At 65.5% G+C, this 11,671-nt stretch overlaps 4 protein-coding genes across 4 annotated transcripts in view; 1 reads left to right on the forward strand and 3 right to left on the reverse strand.

The window, feature by feature from the left end:
* EMIHUDRAFT_113752 (hypothetical protein) overlaps positions 1 to 2,052 on the forward strand; it is a gene marked incomplete at both ends in the record, with an annotated part of 4,493 nt that extends 2,441 nt beyond the window's left edge. Inside the window, 3 exons of the mRNA XM_005781903.1 lie at positions 450 to 625; positions 1,084 to 1,159; positions 1,699 to 2,052. Coding sequence (XP_005781960.1) covers positions 450 to 625; positions 1,084 to 1,159; positions 1,699 to 2,052 — 606 coding nt within the window. The remainder of the gene's footprint in view (positions 1 to 449; positions 626 to 1,083; positions 1,160 to 1,698) is intronic.
* A 594-nt stretch (positions 2,053 to 2,646) lies between these two features.
* On the reverse strand, positions 2,647 to 3,562 carry EMIHUDRAFT_233912 (hypothetical protein; the record flags this gene model as incomplete). Its single annotated transcript, XM_005781904.1, has 4 exons — positions 2,647 to 2,858; positions 2,943 to 2,965; positions 3,042 to 3,223; positions 3,392 to 3,562. 4 exons carry the CDS (start codon positions 3,560 to 3,562, stop codon positions 2,647 to 2,649), a joined length of 588 nt encoding a protein of 195 aa, XP_005781961.1.
* A 4,096-nt stretch (positions 3,563 to 7,658) lies between these two features.
* On the reverse strand, positions 7,659 to 8,175 carry EMIHUDRAFT_233913 (hypothetical protein; the record flags this gene model as incomplete). The annotated part of the gene is made up of 2 exons (XM_005781905.1): positions 7,659 to 7,674; positions 7,754 to 8,175. 2 exons carry the CDS (start codon positions 8,173 to 8,175, stop codon positions 7,659 to 7,661), a joined length of 438 nt encoding a protein of 145 aa, XP_005781962.1.
* A 157-nt stretch (positions 8,176 to 8,332) lies between these two features.
* Positions 8,333 to 10,449, reverse strand: EMIHUDRAFT_456791 (hypothetical protein; the record flags this gene model as incomplete). The annotated part of the gene is made up of 6 exons (XM_005781906.1): positions 8,333 to 8,556; positions 8,711 to 8,860; positions 9,019 to 9,137; positions 9,213 to 9,252; positions 9,325 to 9,753; positions 10,303 to 10,449. The coding sequence occupies 6 exons, from the start codon at positions 10,447 to 10,449 to the stop codon at positions 8,416 to 8,418; spliced, it is 1,026 nt and encodes a 341-aa protein (XP_005781963.1). The 3' UTR covers positions 8,333 to 8,415.
* Between the last annotated feature and the right edge of the window lie 1,222 nt (positions 10,450 to 11,671).

The following is an 11,671-nucleotide window of genomic DNA, read 5'->3' on the forward strand; positions in this document are numbered from 1 at the left end:
TGCCGAGACACTGCCGAGACACTGCCGAGACACTGCCGAGACACTGCCGAGACACTGCCGAGACACTGCCGAGACACTGCCGAGACACTTCCGATACGATGCGGAGGATCGGCTTTGGCGAGGGGCACTGCCGAGACTCCCCTCTCCCCGCCTCACCAACCGCAGAGCGTTGCGTTTCCCCGGCCCACGCATGGCACGCCCACGACACGCCCACGACACGCCCACGACACGCCCACGCCCACGACACGCCCACGAACACGCCCACGACACGCCCACGACACGCCCACGACACGCCCACGACACGCCCACGACACGCCCACGACACGCCCGCGACACGTCCGCGACACGTCCGCGACACGTCCGCGACAGGCCAGGACATGCACGCGGACGGCCTCACGGGCGAGGCGGAGGCGGTGTCGACGGCCCAGGCGGGCGGGCGGCTGCTGCAGGCAGCGCACGACGTGCGCTGCTCCAAGTCGGGCCACTGGGCGTGGAAAGAGGGCGACGCCGCGGCGGAGGCGGCGGCGGCGGCGGTGGCGATCACCGGAGGCGACGCCGGCGCCGACCGCGCGCGCGCGCAGTGGGCGAGCATCTACGAGGTCGAGCCCTCCTTTGACCTCGAGATGTCGCAAGAGCTGTGGAGGCGTTCGAGACGCCCCTCTCTCACATCGCCGACCCTCACCACCCCCGCCGTCGCCGCTGCCACCTCTCCCCCCACCGGGCGCCGCCCACGCCCCACCCCCCACCCCCCACCCCCCACCCGCCCGCCCGCCCGCCCGCCCGCCCAAGCTACACCACCCCCACCGCCGCCGGCCCCCGCCATCGCCACACACCGCCGTCGCCGCCCCCTCTCTCACCGCCGCCGCCGTCGCCGCTTCTGGGCTCTGGGGGAAGCCCCCCGCCCGCCCGCCCCCCCTTCTCTCGTTCCACCTCTCAGAGTGGGAGACTAGGCACTCCTCCCGCGTGACGGGCGCGTTAATTATTAATTACTAATTAATGACTAATTAATAGGCACTCCTCCCGCGTGACGGGCGCGTTAATTATTAATTACTAGTTAATTACTAATTAATGACTAATTAATAGGCACTCCTCCCGCGTGACGGGCGCGTCGTGGGCGCCGGCCAACCAGCCCAAGTCGCCTTGCCCGACGCTCGTCGTCGTGGGCGCGATCACAAAGGCACGAGATTGCTCGAGATTGCTCGAGATTGCACGAGATTGCACGAGATCACACGGGCGCGGCGCCCCTCCCCGCCCCCCGCCGCCCTCCCTGACAGTCCGCCCGTCGGTCTTACACACGCCCTAGCTCAAACGACGGGCGCACACGCACGCACGCACGCTGCGCACCGTTTGCTCTGGGAGCCGACACGAGGCCACAGACCAGCACATAAAGCCCGGACTGCAGGACGTAGATTGCAGTTGCGTTCGCTGACCTGCACGCCCGCTCGTCCTCGTCGCATTGCCTCGCCGCCACGCGCGCGCATCCACTCGCGCCACGAGCGGCGTGCATCCACTCGCGCCGCGGCACGCCTTCGCCATCGCCGCCCGCCGCGCCGCCGCCCGTTGCGCCGCCCAGCTCCCAGCACCCCCGCTTACGTGCCCCGCCATCGTTGCCTGGTGTCGCGACCGAGCACGCAGCCGCTGGCAAGCCACCCGAAGCCGCCCGCGGCATCGACTCGGCTACACCTTCGCCTCCCACAGGCGAACAACGCCAAGGAGGACGCCAAGCGGACCCTCGAGGGGCTCGAGGAGGACGGCAAGGGCGGCTTCAAGGTCCGCGCCGCGGTGATCGGAGGCACTGGCACCGTCGTGGACGCTGTCGTGGGCAATACACTCGGCCGCGTGGGGAAGCTGGCGCAGGAGGCGGTGCTTGGGGCGGTGCCTGTCGAGGCGATCGAGGGCTCCTTCCAGGAGACCAAGGAGAGGGGCGCCGCCGAGGCAGGGGCTGCCGCTGGGGCCGCCACGCTGGACGAGCTCGGGCAAAAGATCGAGGACACGCTGCTCGCTGGCGAGCTGCAGGCCCGCGCGGAGCTCGCGAGTAAAAGGGGCCCATGAGTGTGTGCGTGTGTGAGGAGAGAGGCATGTGGAGCACCGCCCCCGCGGCCCAAGCAGAGGCAGGGGTTGGCCATGCACCATTGCCCTTTTTTCTGGTGCTCGAGCCGAGCGTCATGGGGCCCATGCCACCATGGAGGGCGAGAGTCGTGCGGTTTTTGATGTACTGTACTCTATACGTATGAGTGGCGACCGTCCCGACCGAGCGAGCTCTGACGCTCTGTCGGGCTGTGGCGTGTGCGCTGCGGCTGCACGGCGGTGTGTGGGCGGAGCCGGAGGTGCGAGCACCGGCGGGAGTCGCAGTCGGGAGAGAGAGATAAAACGAGCGGAAAGATAAAGTCGAAGGCCCCTCTCCGAAAGACAATAAAGGATAAAGCCGTGCTCGGCTCTCCCAATGGCCGAGCGAACAAACCACAAACGCACAAGGGCGGGAATAAGAATTCTTAACGAAAGCGTGAAGGGGCTGAGGGTGAGGAGGCCGCTCAACGAGCGGTTACCTCCTTACTGCTTACACGAGAACACACAAGAGCGGTGTCGTCTGAGCCTAAGCGGAGGAGAGCGCGGCCCGCGGTTTGTCTGGGGCGTGAGCGAGACGAATCACCGCGCCACCGCATCCCACACAAACTTGGCTTGCCCCGCCCAGACGCTCGCCACAAAGATTGCGTCCTGGAGGGTGAAGCCGTCGCCGCGACCATCGAGGTTGCCCCCCACGCAGTTAGCGACGCCCGGCGGCTGGCCCATCTCGGACCAGTGCGCCGCCACGTGCACTGCGTCGTTGAGGGTAAACACGCCGTCGACATCAAAGTCACCTGCGCAGGCGAAACCTCGGCGTTGTGGCAGCCGGCCGGGTCCGGAATGCAGACCATTGGCGGCGTTTGCACAGGGGCGCTTACAGTTGCCCGCTACTAGGCCGGCCCTTAGCTGAGCAGCAGTCGTTTACTACTACTAAACAGGGGCCACCCCTTAGCTGAGCAGCGCTGCATCCATCCCACGTGTGGTGCGCCCGCCGAGACGCTTGCGGTGTTGCCACCCCGCAATAGCCCCAGTCGCGGCTCTGACAACTTCTCGCTGTCACATAGCACCAATCACCGCCGCCTTCGCCATCGGGGTCGCCGCAGTAGTTCGTGACCCAGGTGCCTCCGGGGCTTTGCCAATCCCTCTGGCACTCGCAGCCCTCAACAGTGATGCGCACAACAGATGGCAGGGGCGTGCCCGACGGTGGTGCCGGCGGTGGTGACGACAGTACCCGCGGCGGCGGCGGTGGCCGCTGAGGAGGGAGCGGGAAGTCGAGAGCTAGTGGGGCACAATAGCCCCAACTACGCCCCTGGCAGCCGATAGTAACCACAAAGCACCACTCGTCAACGTCGTTGTCGGGATTGCCGCAGTAATCGGTGACGAGGACGTAGGAGTTGCTCCACTCTTTCCGGCAAGGGCATCCCTCAGTAGTGACGCGGAGTGGCGTCGGCGGGAGTGATGGCGGTGGCGCCCACGGCAGCAGGGATGGCAGGGCCATGAGGCGGGCAGGGCAGGAGCTCGGGAGGACGCGCGCGGAAGCGCGGCTGACAACTTTCGGAAACCCGGTCCATGAGGCAAAATGCTAAATGGGTTGAGAATGGTGAACAAACATTAAGCAGCGGAGGTGTGCCGAGGGGGACCGGGAGGCGGTAAGCCGTCGTCGCCCGGCGCTGCATGCAGCACCGTGGCGATGGAGGTGCGACCTGCGGCATCCCTTAGGTGACCCCCAAAGCGAACAGACAGCTGGCGGAGCGCCTTCGTTCCCTCTGGCAACGCCTTCGCGCCAAACACACCGTGACGTGGAGGCATGTGGAGGGTCACAGCGGCAACAAATGGAACGACTACGTCGACGAGCTAGCTGCTCGCGGCAGGCAGGGTGACAGAGGCTCAAACGCTGCCGAGTGGGCGGACGACACCATCCCGACGGACACTCCCGACGAGGGAAGCAACGCGGAGAGGGGCGACAGCAGTACCATTGGACACGGAGCGACAGGCGGCGGCCAGGACTCGGGAGGGAAGATGATAGCGACGCCGACTGTGGACCTGCTGCACCAATGGCTACAGCCCCAGCCAGCCCCGTCAGCCACCCCTCTCCCGACACCGACCCTGAAGCCGCACCTGTCGCTAACCCTCGCCGTGCCCCACGAGTTCGAGCGATATGGTCCGATTACGTGCCGAGCGAGCAGGCGAGGGAGATCGGAGACGATCGGGGAGCGCGATGCGTACCTGCCCTCGATGTTGACCCTCCCCCCCCACCCCTCTCCCCGGACGACGCCGCTCTCGCATCTGCTATGGTCTCTCTCTCGATACACAACACGCTCGCCGACTTGGCAACAAGGGTTGGCTCCATCGCGCTAGGCGACGAACCTGCCCCCGCCCCTCGGGGCGGGAGCCCCCGCCCCCCCGGGGGGCCCGTTGGGGCCCCTCCGGGGGGCGACCCCTCCGGGGAGGCCGGCCTTCCCCGTGCCGGTCCTCCCAAACAACCCCGCCGGCAGCGCGAGCTGCCGGCCACATTGAGCGGTTCGTCCTCCGCGTCGCGCACTCGTCCCAACCGGGGACCGCAGACTCGTTCTGCGCGCCAACGGCTGAAGACGCTGTGTTGCCCTTGAGCTAGTCCTTCCCCGGTCGCCTAGCCTCTGCGCTGTCTGGCGAACGCCTGTATGCCATGCGCGCGGACCACGCTTGCGTGGATACGTGGCTGGCAGGCTGCCCCGCGTGCGGGGTAACCCGCGCACGGGGAAGCTTCACGGGTTCGAGTCGTCAAACCTTAAGCAGCGGAGGTGTGCCGGCGGTAAGCCGTCGTCGCCCGGCGCTGCTTGCAGCACCGTGGCGATGGCGCTAAGAGGTTCCTCTTTTCCGCGCCCCCCCCGCAAGGCGCGCGATACACACACACGGTGTGATCCCCGGTCTATGGAACGTTGAAAAGAGAGAATTTATTTATTGTCCACTTGAGCGCTGAATAGGGTTCCCTTGGGTTGTCTGTTTTCTTTCATTTTAGGGTTCCGCATGGTACGGGACCCCTCGATCGTCTCGCCCCAAAGAAAGAAAGAAAACAGACAACCCAAGGGAGGGATGGGAGGACGGCACGCCGCCACCACACAGGGATTTTAAGGAGAGGAGTGTGGTGCTAGCCGTCGCCCACCCTAACCCTTGGTCGTCTGCCTCTTTCTATCTCCCTTCGCAGTCCCTCGCCGACTCTCGCTGCAACCTTCATGCCACACCTCGCGGTCGTCCCACTCTCGCAAACAAACACAAAACAAGGAGAAACCAGAGCTCACCCGGCAGTACAACGAGGGGTACAAGGTCGACCTCGCAGAACCCCACGCTGGGCCGGGAGGATGCGATGAAGTGAGGCTAGTTCCATTTCACTGTGGCACAGCTCGCGTTACAAAACCTTGATTTTGACCATTTGCGCACTATTGTACCTCTCGGTGCCTTCCAGAGTCAGCTGTGACCCCGCCGAGTAGACGGGCGCACACAGCAGGTGGCGCGGTGTGCGCCCGTCCACTCGGCGGGGTCGCAGCTGCCTCTGCGCGTCCTGGGGAGGTACATTTGTTGCGCGCCGGAGACGACTCGACGTCGCTGAGATCGGAGATCAAGCTCGGACAGGTCGCACGTCGCTCCTTTGACGCCGACGTGACTCAACCGTGCAGATCACATCAGGACACGGTCTCGACGCGCTCGGTACGACGCCTGCGACCCGTCTCGGGTCAGGTGGCACGACGCTCATCGCGCCTACCAGCGCTGCCGTACAGGTTGCCACGACGAGGTCGAGCACGCTTCTATACGCTCGCCGAGCCTTCCTTTCCATCCCATTAGGCAGCCTGGGAACGGTGGCGGTCAGAGGCAAAGCCTACGAGGGGTGGTGGAACCACATGTCACGGCTACTGCCAGCTCGACCCCACGATAGCCTCCGAAGGCTGACTTGGAGGCACCATCATCGGACGATGTCGACGAGTTGGGTCGCTCTCGCGGTAGCCAGATGACCTCCCATGCTAGTAGTATCGGCTAGGGCCGCAGGAAGCGCGGGGGAGGGCGCTGGGAGCAACACGGAGCTCCGTTGGACGTTTTCAAGATTAGCGTGTCAGAGTGAAATGGAACTAGCCTGAATGAAAATTTGAAATCAAGCTCTGGACGCCCCTCCTCAAGACCTCCTCGACGGGCGCTGGCAACGCCTCGAGTGGCGGCACGCCCGCCTCCGTGGGCCACTCCTACGCCTTTGGCAACACCGAAGAGAAGGCCCGCCGCCTAAACATGGGCTGCAAGGCGCGCGGGCAGCCCGGCCAACCCTTCTCCCACAAGACCGGCCACGGCTACGTCAAGGCGCGCATCGCGGTTTCTACCACGACGCGATCTTTGTCAAGCGCAACAACTTCAACCTGCTGCTCCACGAGACGTTCGGCGGCGGCTTCTCGCCCACCGCGCCGTTCTCAAGCTGCGCCGCCTCGCGCGCAAAGTCGCGCGCGGCAGCGTTGACCGCACGGCCTACTCGCCCAAGTACTCGCTCTCCGCGGCGGCGGCGGCGGCGAGCTTCGCGCTCAGCTGCTGCGCGTCCGCCCCCGCAGCGCGCGCAGCCGACGCGTGCCGCTGCGCCGCCGAGGGCAGGGCGGCGGCGTCCGCCTGTCCGCAGCTAGATGCGTGAGCGGGCAGGGTGCAGCCGAGAGATAGCTGAGAGATAGCCGAGAGATTGCCGAGAGATAGCCGAGGCTAGTGCCATTTCACTCTGACACGCTAATCTTGAAAACGTCTCCAACGGAGCTCCGTGTTGCTTCCAGCGCCCTCCCCCGCGCTCCCTGCGGCCATGGCCGATGCTCCTAGTATGAGAGGTCATCTGGCTACCGCGAGAGCGACCCAACTCGTCGACATCGTCCGATGATGGTGCCGCAAAGTCAGCCTCCGGAGGCTATCGTGGCGTCGAGCCGGCGGTGGCCGTGACATGTGGTTCCACCACCCCTCGTAGGCTTTGCCTCTGATCGCCACCGTTCCCAGGCTGCCTAATGGGATGGAAAGGAAGGCTGGGCGAGCGTATAGAAGCGTGCTCGACCTCGTCGTGGCAACCTGCACGGCAGCGCTGGCAGGCGCGATGAGCGTCGTGCCACCTGACCCGAGACGGGTCGCAGGCGTCGTACCGAGCGCGTCGATACCGTGTCCTGATGTGATCTGCACGGGTGAGTCACGTCGGCGTCAAAGGAGCGACGTGCGACCTGTCAGAGCTTGATCTCCGATCTCAGCGGCGTCGAGTCATCTCCGGCGCGCGACAAAGGTACATCCCCAGGACGCGCAGAGGCAGCTGCGACCCCGCCGAGTGGACGGCGGCACACCGCGCCACCTGCTGTGTGCAGCCGTCTACTCGGCGGGGTCGCAGCTGCCTCTGGAAGGCACCGAGATGTACCTTTTTGCGCAAATGGTCAAATCAAGGTTTTGTAACGCGAGCTGTGCCACAGTGAAATGGCACTAGCCCGAGGTGCAGCCGAGGGGCAGCCGGGAGGCAGCCGAGGTGCAGCTGAGAGGCAGCCGAGAGGCAGCTAAAGTGCGGGCGGCGGCGTCCGCCTTTGGCGCCGGCGCGGCGAGCCACCAGGCGCCGAGACAGACGCCTACTCGTGGCCTCTCCTCTGAGCATGCCACCTCAGCCGCCGGGCAGCTCGACTCAGCAGAGAGGACAGTGGAACGAGTGGTAGCAGGCAGAGACGTAGGTCGGCGGCGGCGGCGCTGCGCCGCGCGGAAAGAGGTCGTCGCGGCAGATCGGGCAGTCTCCCCCGGCGTTCCGTCGGTGAGCTTCTCGATCGCCGCCTCGACAAGCGCATACACACACGGCTCGCCGCTCGACGCCGCTTCCGCGGCAAGCGCGGTGAGAGCGGCGAGGAGCGCTGCCTCTTCGTCGCCGACCATGCCGCGGGAGCGCGAGAGGCGACACACCGCCGCGGACTCGGGGTACGCCTGCGACAGCTCAAGCGCAAGCGTCGCCTCCATGAGCCTCCTCTGCTGCTCGCCGCCGCTTGACGGGCGCAAGCGGACGGAGATCGTCGCGCCGCCACCCGTCGGCCGCTCGACGAAAAGCTCGTCCTCGTCGCTGCTGAACATCGCGCCGAGCAGCTCGAGCTCGTCCTCCATCGTGCGTGCCTCACACTCGTCGTGGGGGAAGGGACCAGCAAGTCACAGAGTCTTGGTTGCCTAACCACAGCGGCGGGGCCTGAGGGCGGTAAAAAGACTTTGCCTACGAAACCCTCTGTCGCATGCGAATTTTACAGCAGACAGCTCGTTCGTTCTCGTGCGTATCTTTTTTTGCGTGAGGCCGGCTACCCGACAAGCACCACAATGGCTCCATCTATTTGCCCGCCGCCTATTGGCCGCCTAGTGGCGCCTGCTGCCAAAGCACTGCCCGCCCGCCGCCCAGCCATCCAGCCGGACGGCATCTACATACTCCCAAGCGTGCTGAGAGGTTCGCGTAGCAATGATCGCCGCAGACGCGACAAACGAGCCGTCGAGCGGGACCTAAAACGAAGCTGCTCCCGTTGCAAAAGGGAGCTAACGAGTCCAGCCGACGAGTCGAGCGGGACCTAGTGTCATCACCGGGCGCTTGCCTTGCGCTCACGGCAGCGCACTGGGAGTGTTCCGAGGGGCGGAGCGTGTGTCGCTGCCAGCGCACCGTCAGCGCCCCACCGCACCCGGTCATGTCGACTCCAGACCACACCACGTGGGTGGCGCCCGACGGCGCGACCAGCGTCACGCTCCGCACAAAGCCGGCGGCGGACGGGGGATTGGCGTGCTCGTAGATGGTGATGCGGGTGGCGCGCGCCTGCACACCTCGACAAGTGAGAGAGTGAGGGGATGGTCGTTCACAGGCTGTGCGCATCATCGACTATGAAATAGGGCGAGGGCGAGAGGACGCTGCGAATGACACAGAGGGCTGTGGTTGGGGTGGGGGTTGGCGCGCGCGGGTGCAGCAAAGGTCACGCGCAGCTTGTGCGCCGACAAGTCCTTGTGCCGGGGCGCCCAGGAGCCCGGCTTGCCCGCGCGGCAGCCGCCGGGAAGGGTCGGGGCGCCCGTCGCCATGCGCACGTCCCACTTGCCGCCTGATCGCATGGTGGAGATGGTTTTACAACGCGGTGCACGTCTCTCTCTCTCTCTCTCTCTCCGCCCCGTGCCACGCGTGCCGAAGTTGGAGTCAGCCGAGGCCTTGACTGCGTGCTGCGAGCAAAAGGTGAATGGCGGAGGGGGCGGCTGAGGGCGCGGCGGTGGCGGCGGCGATGGCGAGACGACCGCCCACCGCGCATTCTCGCCGGTGCAGCAGAGAGTGCAGCGGCTACGGAGTGGCTGAGAGCCGTGCTCGCTCCGACAGCGGGCGTAAAAGTTGCTGAGCGTGCCCCTGTCCTTGCCGCTCCGGTACGCGGCCTTGCAGTCGTCGGCGTCGTATCGGCCGCATTCGAGAGGCCCGCTGTCTAAGAAGCTGACGCCACCGCCCCAGCTGTCGCCTTTGGTCTGGGCTCGATTATGCTCCAGCCCGGCCCGACGCTGCTCCGCAGCTTTGGCCGCCTCCCACTCCGCCGGAGAGATGTTTGGCGTCTCCGATGGCAAACATCTGAATGTGCAGAGGCTCACCTTCGACGGCGACCGTTTCGGCCGGCCCCAATGGTTGAAGGCTTGGTCGCGCTGAAGCAGCAGCGCAGCGGTGCCGGCGAATGCGATGCACTTGACGAAGAGCGTTGCGGTGCGGCGGCGTTGCGTGACGAGGTGGGGCGGGCCAGGAACAGCCACTATCATTGAGCAGCGGCACGGTGGCGTTGCGTGACGAGGTGGGGCAGGCCAGGAACAGCCACTATCATTGAGCAGCGGCACAAAGGTTGGGGGGACAGGCCGCGCTGTCTTTCGCTGAGTGAGAGTGACTCTCTCTCGAGGTTCTCGAGGTGGATATCCTTTGGCCGCGTTGGGTAGCCACTCTCTCTCTCTCTCTCTCTCTCTCTCTCTCTCTCTCTCTCTCTCTCTCTCTCTCTCTCTCTCTCTCTCTCACACACACACACACACACACACACACACACACACACACACACACACACACACACACACACACACACACACACACACACACACACACACACACACACACACACACACACACACACACACACACACACACACACACACACACACACACACACACACTATGTCCCACCATGCACGTGCGTGGGTCGGGCGCGCACCGGCCGGCTCCGGGAGCGGCCGTCACGTCGAAGAGGGGACCTGGTGCTGCTCGAATGACGACGCATGCCGCTCTGCTGCGCCGCCGATAGCCCCTCTTCCGAGCCGGCGCGTGGCGGCGAGCCGCGGCCAGTATCGCTGGTGCGGTGGAGGCGGCAGCTTGCATCGGCCGGCAGCGGGTGCGGCCATCACGTCGATGAGGGGGGTTGTCGCGACTCGTGTGGCTCGAGGCCTACGCTGCGCCGCCCAAGCCCTACTGCCGATTCCAAACCTGGTTTGTGGACCTCCCGCACCTGTCCTGACAGTCCTGACAGAGTCCTGACAGAGTCCTGACAGAGTCCTGACAGAGTCCTGACAGAGTCCTGGCGGGGTCCTGACGGCGCACGGTCTTCACAGTGCTCACAAGTGCCTCCGACGAGACCTCCACCTTCCTTCACTGCAACCCTCCTTCCCCTCCCCCCCAGCAGTGAATGATAGACGCCCAGCCCCCCTTTCGACCGTGCGCGCCCTCTGCGGAATCGTCCTGATGGGGCAGTCCTGACGCAAACTTGAGAGTCCTGACAAGCAAACTTGAGAGTCCTGACAGAAACTTGAGAGTCCAGACAGAAACTTAGAGTCCTGACAGACAAAAGAAATCACGCTCGCTCTCGCGCCACTCGGCTCGACCATGAAAGCGCACAAGCAAGAGAGGCGCGGCCATGGTGCAGGCAACGTTACAGCCGGCAACGTGCAAGAAGGCAGCAAAGCTCGGCCACGACGTCCATGGCCCGCGCCCCCCCGATTTGCCACCGGCGGCCTGCAGGCCAGCGCCGAGCAGCGGACCGACTGCTGACCGACTGCTGACCGACTGCTGACCGAGGCAGCGCCCACGGCAGCGCCCACAGCAGCGCCCACGGCAGCACCCACGGCAGCACCCACGACAGCGCCCACGGCAGCGCACACGGCTTGGCTGGCCATGTCAGCCGCGCAGGGACCCTCCCGCGGGTCCAACCCGAAGCGCTCGACCGCTCGACGGCGCAAGTCGGCTGACGGAGCGAGCCGCATAGCCCTCCAGTGCTCACCGCAGGATCAGGCCCGACCGGCCCACGCTCACGGCCTGGCCTGCCTGTGGACCAGCAAACTCGTTGGCTGTACGCGAGCAAAGAGCTGCGTGGCTGGGTTGTGAGCATACCGTCCCCGTTGCGCCCTTTCCCTCAGTGGAGGGCCGTCCCTGCCCTCGGGAGTAACTCGACTGTACACCCCTCCCTACTCTCTAGCTAAGGGCTCTGTTCACAGCGGGGGGGCAGTGGTTGTCCTGGCGGAGTCCTGGCGGAGTCCTGACAGAGTCCTGACAGAGTCCTGACAGAGTCCTGACGGAGTCCTGACAGAGTCCTGACGGCCTATTTTGGAGGTTTTCAACTTTGAGGTATTG

The sequence above is a fragment of the Emiliania huxleyi genome (assembly GCF_000372725.1).
Source record: "Emiliania huxleyi CCMP1516 chromosome Unknown EMIHUscaffold_198, whole genome shotgun sequence".
Taxonomy (NCBI): Eukaryota; Haptophyta; order Isochrysidales; family Noelaerhabdaceae; genus Emiliania; species Emiliania huxleyi.